Source organism: Lactuca serriola, chromosome 1 (genome assembly GCF_051521515.1).
Source record: "Lactuca serriola cultivar US96UC23 chromosome 1, Lser_US96UC23_V15, whole genome shotgun sequence".
NCBI classification, from domain to species: domain Eukaryota; kingdom Viridiplantae; phylum Streptophyta; class Magnoliopsida; order Asterales; family Asteraceae; genus Lactuca; species Lactuca serriola.
The window spans coordinates 227,021,711-227,032,468 of record NC_136408.1 but is presented as its reverse complement, the minus strand read 5'-3'; the positions used below and the strand labels follow the sequence as shown (position 1 = coordinate 227,032,468).

Here is a 10,758-nt window from a genome sequence, read left to right as displayed (position 1 = left end):
ATCTAAAATGGATCGCCAAATCGGAATCAACCAAAATGATGTTTGTTACGAAGTCTAAACAATTTTGAACCTATCAAAATCTTAGGATTGTCTTAACCATTATAATGTTTGAACCAAGATTCATTCAATTTACCGAACCACCCCTAAACATGTTGTTATTTTACATGGCTTTCATTTTTTTTTTTTTGTGATTTTAGTCGACAACTCGGATTTTACTTTTAACATTCAATTATTAGAACAATTAATTAGCTTATTGTATAAAAAATATTGAAAATTTTGTTAATTATTAGAACAGTTAATTAGCTTACTGTATAAAAAAATACAATTTTTCTTTTTCAAAAGGAATGAACCATGCCATTTATATCAAAACCAAAATATGACAGTTTTTTCAAAAATACCCCCGAAACTAATATTGTCCCAGATTTTTGGATTATCCCTAAAGTAGGCAAAGGATTGTGCATATGATAAACATAATTAATCTTATAAATGGTTGCAAGACGAATGAGACAGAAGGGGGAGGAAAATTTCATGTCAAATTTTATAAAATTAGGACCAAACCTACAAATTTCATGTCCACCAAAAGGGATCAAAACTATATTTTAGTATTTTTATAAATAACAGTTCTTAGACTGTTTAGATATAAGAAAGCCCCTACATAATTTAAAATTTCAAAATTTCAAAATTCTTTAAGAAAACCTATGTTCGTTCGCATTTTTCCTAAATAAGTATTTTTGTTAAATAACTTCAGCAATCAAAGTATTTAAAAAAAATACTCAATACTCAATACCGTATTTAAAAAATGTTTTGGCTTATTTACAAAAAAAAAAAAAAAAAAAAAAAATGGCATGCTTTTATAATTATTTATTTTTCCTTCATGTCATCAATTTATAATTCGTGGACTAAATGTGAATATTCCTGATTGTTATAAATTATAATGGATATATTTTCAAACTCCATTTCAACATCATCACTTGGAAGGATTCAAAGATCAAACCTAGGAATAACCAAGAAAAATCAAAATGATTATTTTTAAAACATCTTACAGTCTCGAAAGAATGTCTTTCTTTTGTGTTTCAATGCCACTTATGTTGACATGGTCCTGATGGCCCCATGAAAAAATTAAATGATGGGGAATTGCAAAAGGTCCTTGTGGTAAAAATTGAGTGATTTTATTAAGAAAGAGGACAACAGAAGTTCTACCACTACATACATGGGATATAAAAATGAAAGTAGGATGCTATAGTTTCATAAATGGTTTCTATACGATGTTAATAATGACATATATTTGTTTGAACTTCATTTTTTTTAAATACGATGTTAATAATGACAGTTTTTGCAGAGTTCAATAAGAATGAAACTAGAAATTATGAAAACAATGATGTTACACAAAGAAGTAACACACAAAACAGTATTAGAATGAGCTAGGAACATGAAGTCGATGGAAAACAACGGGAAAAAAAGGAAGATCACGAACCAAGTAAGCGGATACAATGACATACACACATACACATATAGAATGAGATAGGAATAAAAGATTAAGGAAGAAGCACATACATGTATTTTCTGAATGAAAGGTTGAAGTATTTTTCTTTTCTTTTCTGCAGAGGATTGTGAGAAAAACAAATGTGTAAATGAAATACCACACATATATACCTGTACAATTGGATCGAAATCTACAGAAGATCTGTGAGGTAAACAATTAAAGGTCGTTATATCATGGGATTCTATTTAACAAATTTCGTGAAGTGTATAATGAATTTCGAATTTTAAGCATTTTAAATGTATGGATTATATGGTTGGTTTTGAATTGCCTTTAAAGCTTACCATATTACAACCTTCCTAAACGTCAATTCAAAAAGTCAAATGGATTTAAAATAACTAAGGGTATTGAAGTAATCTACTATAATAAATCCTCCTTAATAAATGAAGGTTTTTTTTTGTCACATGTCAATTTCTCATTATTTTTGACACTTGTCATTTTGTGGTATTTTTGAAATAAATTTTATCCACTTGTCAATTTTTGGTTTGTTTCAATTTTTAAAATTAAAATCATATACTTATATATGTAAAGTATTAAATATCATATATATATATATATATATATATATATATATATATATATATATATATATATATATATATATATATATATATATATATATTAAATTACAATAAATACGTTTCTTTCTTTCTTATTTTAAAGTTTTACATTAAAATATATTTTTTGTTTACACTTTAATTTTTAATATTTTTTTTAAATCAACCCGTGTAATACACGGGACTCACACCTAGTCTACTGTAATAAATGAAGATCAATTTTGCCACATGTCAATCTCTCATAAGCTTTGACACTTGTCATTTTGTGATATTTTTAAAATAAAATAAAATCCACATGTCAATTTCTAGATTTTTTAATTTTTAAAATTAAAGTCACATAATATTTACATGTATATATGTAAAGTATTAAATATAGTAAATGTGATAATAAATTGTAATTAATATGTTTTTTATTCCTTATTTCAAAATTTTATTTTAAAAAATATTTATTCTTTACATTTTGATATTTGATCTTTTTTTTTAATCAACCCGTGTATTACACGGGTTTTACACCTAGTTTAATAACAAATGAAAAAGAATTGTGGGAGTGACATATCATCAAAAAGGATTTTTTTTTTTATTAAGATAGGGGATACTAATGAATCATATTACACATGTTTGACTCATTTTCCCATGCTTTCACTTAAATGTTCAAAAATAGAATGATATGTTCCACTTTAGAATGATCATTCTTTAACAACTTTTCTAGTAATTACTTCTAGTTTCACTTTATACATCTTTAATTCTTGTCAATCTTTCCAAATTATCATTTATAAGATGTCAAAATGCCTACATTTCATGATACTTTCAAGTATACAAATTATCATTTATAAGATGTCAAATGCCTACATTTCATGATACTTTCAAGTATCCAATGAATTTTATGTTCCTTAGCAAAGCACTTCCATTTTTGTATATGCAATTCAATTGCATATCTAATGTTTGATTTTAACTAAAAGTCAAAGATATATGAATCTTTAACTATCAATTCACATAATCTTAATTCATAAGTCCAAACCAATTTCGAACATGCATATAGTAATTTCCTAAACCAACTTAGGTTTAGAAGTTAGGGTTAGAATATTACCTCAAAAAATCTAATGCCAATGAGAAAATAGGAGGTTTATGGTGGCCTTCCAAGTAACAAATCGGAAAAATTATGGTCATCATAGCCTCCCCTACCTCTACTAATATCGTGTTGTATTGTCTTCTTTCACCAACACTAGCATCAACATCATGAGGTGATGCTCTTTATCGCCTTACACCCCATTATCGGCAATTGTGTCTCTCCCTTATTTGTGGTTAAAACTTCACAAACACAAACACCCGGAAATCTTGTTGGTCATTTTTCCCTTTTTCATGTTTCACATTTCATATGGTTCTAGCATTTTTTTTTTTCTTCTTTCCCTTTTTATTCTCTTCATCGATGAACATGCACACACAAAAATGAGCAAAATAATACTTGTCCTCTTTTAATTTACTTTTACCTTTTTTTTCATTTAATAAAATAACAAAAAAATTAATATAGTTTTCCTTTGCATTTTTCTTTTTATATAATCAAACATTAAAACCATAATAATATTTTTTTTCTTTAATCGGGGACACAAAGGCTTTTCCTATTGAAATCAGACTTCATCAGGGCTCAGCTCTATTAGTCCCTACATCTTTGCCTTGATTATAGACAAAAATCTATTGCAAGACAAAAATCATACTTTTTACTATAAGATGGTGATAAGTTCAACGTTGTTGTATATATTTATTTATATTTGTATTTGCATTTGCATTTTTATTTTATTTTTTTTGTTAGAAGTCTCTTACGGTAGTAGTATCTCCTGTCGACCATCTCACCTTTGACTAATGTAATGTTGTTGTATACAGATAAATAATTAATTAATTAATTAAAAAAATACTATTTATAACATGCATTAAAGTGGGGCTAATTTCAATACGACAAATTGCTAATATTTGTCCCCCACCCAAAAAGGTGAATTAACAACTCGCTCTTGAATCTTGATATCTCACGTATGCAAAAGAAGAGAATGTCACCATCATCAAAAATAACCCTAGAAAAGGGTGCAAGTTTCAACAATATATTGTTTGATGGAATGGAATTCAAGTTTCAGAATCGGAATCAAATGTTTTGTCTTTTTCTTCAATTTAGTTCAATAGAATACCGGATTTCAAAAAAACTATATTGTAGTTTCTCTTTTTGCATTTTAAAAATAAAAAATCATCGAATGTATTAATAAAACAATATGTGACAAAAACAAATAATAATAATAATAATAATAATAATAATACAAATTTAAATAGGCGTAAACAATGTGGCCAAACCTTGATCCACAACTATTTTCAGCTTGTCATAAACCATTAAAGACTTTAAGTGACACTTATATGTTCCCTTACCTCTTGCCAAAACCTCACCATCGGAATCAATGATTCCCTCCTTTGTTGAATCACTTGTCCTCGAACCAGGCTCCAATACAACCGCCTTCACCTTTCCACCATAAAAGTCAAATCAAGTAATTAAAGATTCCAATATCAAATGCAAGAAATAGCAATGTACTTTTACTCAAATATTGCGTTTTTTTTTTTTTTTGGAAACATAGGATATAAAACGTATGTAAAATTCTTTAAAATCTATATTCATACTCACCTTTATATACAAAACGTGTGGTGATTTTACGTAATGGCCATTACTCATTTCAGACATTAAGGATATCAAGGCTAACTTTGGGCAATCACGCATTACAATCAAGTCTAGATAACCATCATCAAACTACACATCAAAACAAGAAAAGGAAATAAGCAAAATATGGTTATAAATTAAATGTAAGAAATATCAACTTTTACAATACACAGTAATAAGAAGAAGAAATAAAAGTATGAAGAAGAGAATAGAGAACCTTGGCATTAGGTGCAGCCATGGTGTTTTCAGCACCCCAAGGAACATTGTGAAGCCAAATGGAAATAAAAGGGCCATTAACCTTTCTCCAAATTGAATTCCCTAAGTCAACTTTAGGGCCATGGTAACCATGTTGTTGGGAGATAGGAGGTTCCATGGAGATGGACTCAACACCCAAATTGCTTGCCTCTCCTACATCTTCAAATCCAGGAGCAGGCACAAATGAAATACACCCGTTGTATTTTCTTAACCTTATAATCCTTTGAAGACCCTGAACAAGTAAGTTTTTGCAAAAATCATCAAGTCGGGTTCACCTTAGGGCTTGTTTGTTTCATATGCCTCTTACAGACTGTTTGATACCACTATTAGAAGCCTCTGATATATATATATATATATATATATATATATATATATATATATATATATATATATATATATATATAGGCCTCTTACTGGGGTTGACAAGATGTTGGGTCTGACTTAATCAGCAACTATCAAACAGTCTCTTAGGTTGTGTTTGGTGTGTCACAGCTAACTTATTTTTTGAGCTTTTTTAAGGCTGTGTTTGGCGCGCCACAGCTAGCTGATAAGCTAGCTTATTTTTCGAACTTTTTTATGTTGTCGTGTTTGGTAAGCCAAAAAGTAGCTTATAAGCTAGCTTTTTGAAAAGCTACTTAGACTAGCTTTTTATGAGCTTTTTTAAAAATTTCCAAATATACCCTTTAATTAATTATAGAAACACACTCTTACATGTCCTTTTATGTAATTTTATATATTTCAATTGGCTTTTCAGCTAGTTTTATCAAACGTTATTTTTTATCAGCTAGCTTTTTATTTAACAGTTAGCTTTTCAGCTATCAGCTAGTACGCCAAACATGGCTGAAATTGTCATGTTTGGCAAGCCAAAAAGTAGCTTATAAGCTAGCTTTTTAAAAAGCTACTTAGACTAGCTTTTTTAAAATTTTCCAAATATACTCGTTAATTAATTATAGGAACACATTTTTTTAAATATCCTTTTATGTCATTTTATATTTTTCAGCTAGTTTTTCAGCCAGTTTTACCAAACGACATTTTTTATCAGCTAGCTTTTCTGCTAACAGCTAGCTTTTCAGGTAGTATGCCAAACATAGCTTTAGTATGAATTATCAAATGCAAAAAGAAAAGTTGTTGAACTTACATAGAAATCCATTCGAGCACTTCCCATCCACCGATATTGCTCAGACTCAATATCTACATCTGCTATCAGTCCTTTAAATTTTAAAAAGAATAAAAAAATAAATAAGCGTTTATCAGTGATTATTTAAAAATAAAATAAAATAAAAAACAACAACAACAACAATCCTGATTTTAATTCCTTGATATTCACTTCCTTTCTAATAGAATTACCCTTTATTGTTTTTTTTTGTTCACGAAACTTTTTCAAATACTTTTAAAAACTACTAAATCATTTTTGTATTAAATTTTTGTTCCCGAAACCTTTTTAAAACTATTATCAAGTAAAACATAAATCATATGTATCAGTAAACATAGACATAGATTTATCCACCCATGAAAACAAATTACAAAAAAGTTAATAGTAAAAACAAGAAATCAACATACAAAAGTGTACTTCAGTTATTTATACAAATGAAGGAAGGATAAAAAAAGAATTCCAATCACTGGTAATAAGATTTTATGAATTCAATAAATTCAATTCCAGTCATTTGCAACCAAAATGGAACAAAACAGAATTCCAAAAATGCCCTTAGAACAAAAATGAAAGTTTAAAAGTTAAAATACTTGAGTATTATATTACCCCATGCAAGCATCAAGACACTAAAAAACTTTGTCTCCCCTTGCCAAATAGTTGCTACATCAAGAGAACGTTTATGCCCTGCCAAAAATGGAACATGCAATATAAAAACTTAAATTAAGTCACATGATTTGTAATCTAAAATATGAGAAAAAAAAAAAAAAAAAAAAAAGGGAATGCAAAAGAAATGATCAAAAAGAAAAACCATACCTCGGATTGTAGCTAGCATAGCATAAGCAGCTGTACATGGTTGACCAACAGAATCTAGAAGAGATTTTATCATGCCATTTCCAGTACCTTTATCATATATTATGTTCATGTCAAGTATTAGGTAGTGTTTGAGATGATGGAATCAGAAAAAAGAATGGAATGACTCATTCCTGAAGGAATTGTGTAAAATATATATTGATAGCAAAGGGGAAGAAAACATGAACATACCTGCAGGTATAACTCCAATAGCCATCTTCAGTGCTGCTTCCCAGTCTTCTCTTTCAAGCAATCCATTAACAACCTACTAGAATTTCCAACCCATGGAAGAAAGGCAAAGAGGTTAAATTGCAATTCAAGGTTTACTGATGTTTTAATTCGATTTCATATATAAGGTTTTTTTGTTTCTTATGGAAGATATGCATAACAAACCAACCTCAACCAATATCCCATCTCCACTAACACAGATAATACCATCATACTTTGAAAGATCCAATGTATGAGAAACCTCCTTCGCATGAAGCTGATATTTAGTTTCTGAGGTTAAAAGAAACCTTAATGAGCATGATTAGACTACAATAAATAAAATGTGTAATGCATGATGATTAAGAGATGCAAATGGAAGTATGAAACAAACCTTGTAAAGTATATTCAATATTAGCATCATCGAGTATAGGTTTTACATCATCAGTGAAAACCTTGGAAGCAGATCTCCTTCCTCCAAAAGGGTTAACAAATACAAACAGCTTCTTTGGTCGACCTGTCATGACAACAGACAACCATTTTAAGAGATATGAAGAAATAAGTAAACTGTTGATTTCAATCTCACCTTCGAGATATATGTATATATGTACTTGAACAAAATTTGATCGATTTATAACATATAGCAGAGATGTTTGTCTTCAACATCAACTCAGCAACCAAAAAAAATATGTCTACTGCTAAAGCTTTTCGCTACTACAGTTACATTCATCTATTGAACGATAATTCGATAGATTTGTACCAAAAAGTTTCAGGTTTACGAGATTTTCAAGCACTAAGCTACATTTTTCACACGTTATAAATACGCATACATGAATTCGGGCATATTAATTGGGGGAAGTTGATGAACTACCTAATGAGTCAACGTATCCTTGAATCTTCTCGCACAAATTCAGTCGCGAATCCTCCGACAAAGGCTCGAAGACGAAGCTCTTCCTCACCAAATTCCTTGTGCTACTTCCAAAGCAAAATCCACCACCTTCGGTCTCAATGAATGACCTAATTATGATCTGTTGCCCAACTATTGACACTCCGAGAACTTCTTTCTCGACGGAGAGGCATTGAAGAACATTCTGGTGATCGTACCACTGGAGTATCCCGTCGGCGGACAAAGTGAGTGCTGTTTTGCTTCCGTTTACTAGAACTTCATCGTAGAGTATGTGTTGATCCATCGGATATGATTCCGCACCTGAAGGTTCGTGAAAGCGCAGGATATGTTGCGTGTGGGGCGGAGTATCCGAACTAATCCCTGATTCATCGTTGGTTTTATCTCCGGAGTCCAGAGGATGGAATAATCCACGTTTTATATTAGCCGTCACAAAAATTACAGGGTAATTGAGTAAACGGGGAAAATACGGCTATGGTCAATTTTTTTTTTTTTAGGTATTTCAAAATTTAGTCATCAAAACACACTTTTCTGGTTATAGACGTATTCCGCAGAGAAAGCTTTATGGGGCTCCACGAAACGACGAATTCTCCGCGGAAAGGGGATATTTTTGTAATTTTCCCCCTCTCCTCTTTGACAAAAATGGATCTCCTCTTTGGTCCCTAGTCCCCCGATTCCTCTTCCACTTTGAAATCCCATTACTGTCTCCGCATCGGAAGGCTATTCCGATTTTCCGGCAAGGACTTCAAACCAACGACTTCAAAGACGTTATTTTCCAGTGACAACGATTTGAACCAGTAAAATTCGGCCCCAATTGAGCGCAATTTCCCCAATATTTTCGTTGATGGATACGGATCCCGGGTATTTTTTACCTTCCCCTCTTTGAATTAATGCCGTGTTGTATAGATTAAGATTGAAATGTTACGAAAATCCAATTGATAACCTTAAAAATGTATAAATTTAGATTTTAGGATTAAGATGTTTTGAATTTGGGAATATCCATTCCGCGGAGGGGTATGTCACTCCACAGAGGGACCTCCACGAATTGACGTAGTGTCCCTTCGGAATGAATCAAAAAGGGAAAAAAGTGTCTCTAAGGAGGTGTTGGTCACTCCGCAGAAGGGTCTCCGCGGAATGACCTCTAACTCTAACCTCCGCGGAATGACCTTAGAAGGCTTTTTTCCCCTTTTTTGTACCATTTTATATCAACTGTTTATTATATAAAAGTACGTTGCTATTTATTTAATAAACTGGATTAGAAAAGTAATTTTGAAACCTTGTTTTTTATTTTCAATTACTAACGTTTTATATTAAATTAAATGTATATGTTTGGTAGCACAATGATCTCAATCAAAAAACAGATTTAACTTTAAAAGACGTGGTCGGTACGATCATTAAAGACTATTTTTTGCGCCTAACACAATCGCAACGAGTATTAGATTTGAAGCTTCGTCGTTTGGAAGATTCTTAGGAACGCGTGTCCCCCATGGTGACCCTTTACTTGTGCATTTGATTATGTTGCATGAAATAAGGTCTCAAGAAGTGTTTGAAATTGGGAGGTTTCTTTTTGAGATACAGGGGATGCAGTTGGATTTTAGTGAAACTGAATATATTTTGATTTGTGGTTTAAAAGTTGGTCCTTATATGGATTTACTCCATGACAAAAGAGACCAGTCAAATTTAAATCTTCGTGCTTGGTTGTTCCCAGACATTACAGATGCACGTTTGCGACTGAAAAATTTAGAAGACTACATTATGTCTCTGAATTATTTGTCACTTCAGGATCAAGATGATGTAATGCTTATCCAACTTGTTTTTATGTTGAAAGGTCTCCATGGACGGGACGTTAAAACGGGCATTCCCGCGGCAGTATACAAGTTTGCTGATAATATAGATGATTGGAACAGGTATTACATTTAAAAACTGTGTATAAATACAATAATAATTATAATAAATAAATTAAAAATTGCAGGTTTGCATGGGGTACATATTTTTTGACCTATACTTTGGGGTTGATGCGTGGAATGTTTGAGAAAATAGAAAATTTTAGAATATTCAAGCAGGCCAATCCTGAATCCAAGAAAGTACATAAGTTTATCGTTGCTGGTTTTATGCTTCCGTTTAAGGTTAGTTTCTAATGCATTTAAATAGTTATCATACTTTCGTTTTTTATACAATAATAACATTCTACTTCGGTTTGTACTATATAATATCGTTGTACTTTCATTTTTATACTATAATAGCATCATACTTACCTTTTTTTCCATAGATATGGATTTTGGAGACATTCCCAGAGGCAGCCCAGTATTATATACACACGCCGACAGAAATGCCACGAACGAGGTCGTAGAGAAGTAAAACACCTTTATCTTGGGTTCAATGTCATCGAATAATCAACGTGTCTGTGGTATGCTTTTTATATTATAATTATATATAATTACAAATTTCAATGTTTTTTCATGTTAAACTAACAATCTGATTTTTGCAGCTTAACAACCATCCTATTGTTGTCATGGAAAACGCGACAGAGCTCATGTTTCCGTTTTATATTCGCTACATCAATTGGACTCTTAACCATGAAGAGTCCCCCCTGGCAACGTAGTCCACCTA

At 31.1% G+C, this 10,758-nt stretch overlaps 1 protein-coding gene across 2 annotated transcripts; it reads right to left on the bottom strand.

The window, feature by feature from the left end:
* Nucleotides 1–4,320: 4,320 nt before the first annotated feature.
* LOC145049682 (sphingosine kinase 2-like) lies at nt 4,321–8,531 on the bottom strand. 2 transcript variants are annotated; one of them, XM_078998059.1, is made up of 10 exons: nt 8,116–8,531; nt 7,639–7,761; nt 7,438–7,538; nt 7,233–7,305; nt 7,005–7,091; nt 6,798–6,875; nt 6,180–6,250; nt 5,004–5,273; nt 4,754–4,876; nt 4,321–4,594 (listed from the first exon to the last, which is right to left on the bottom strand). In XM_078998059.1, exons 1-10 carry the CDS (start codon nt 8,432–8,434, stop codon nt 4,403–4,405), a joined length of 1,437 nt encoding a protein of 478 aa, XP_078854185.1. In that variant the 5' UTR covers nt 8,435–8,531; the 3' UTR covers nt 4,321–4,402. The 2 variants fall into 2 exon arrangements, with proteins under 2 accessions (XP_078854185.1, XP_078854189.1); XM_078998063.1 differs by lacking the exons at nt 7,639–7,761; nt 8,116–8,531 and having other exon boundaries at nt 7,233–7,308.
* Between the last annotated feature and the right edge of the window lie 2,227 nt (nt 8,532–10,758).

Coding starts and splice junctions, on each gene's coding strand:
- LOC145049682 (XM_078998059.1), bottom strand. CDS start 8,434: ATGGATCAACACATACTCTACGATGAAGTTCTAGTAAACGGAAGCAAA. Junction 5,274..6,179: donor GTGCTCGAATGGATTTCTAT/GTAAGTTCAACA, acceptor TTACTTGTTCAG/GGTCTTCAAAGGATTATAAG. Junction 4,595..4,753: donor CACACGTTTTGTATATAAAG/GTGAGTATGAAT, acceptor TATGGTGGAAAG/GTGAAGGCGGTTGTATTGGA.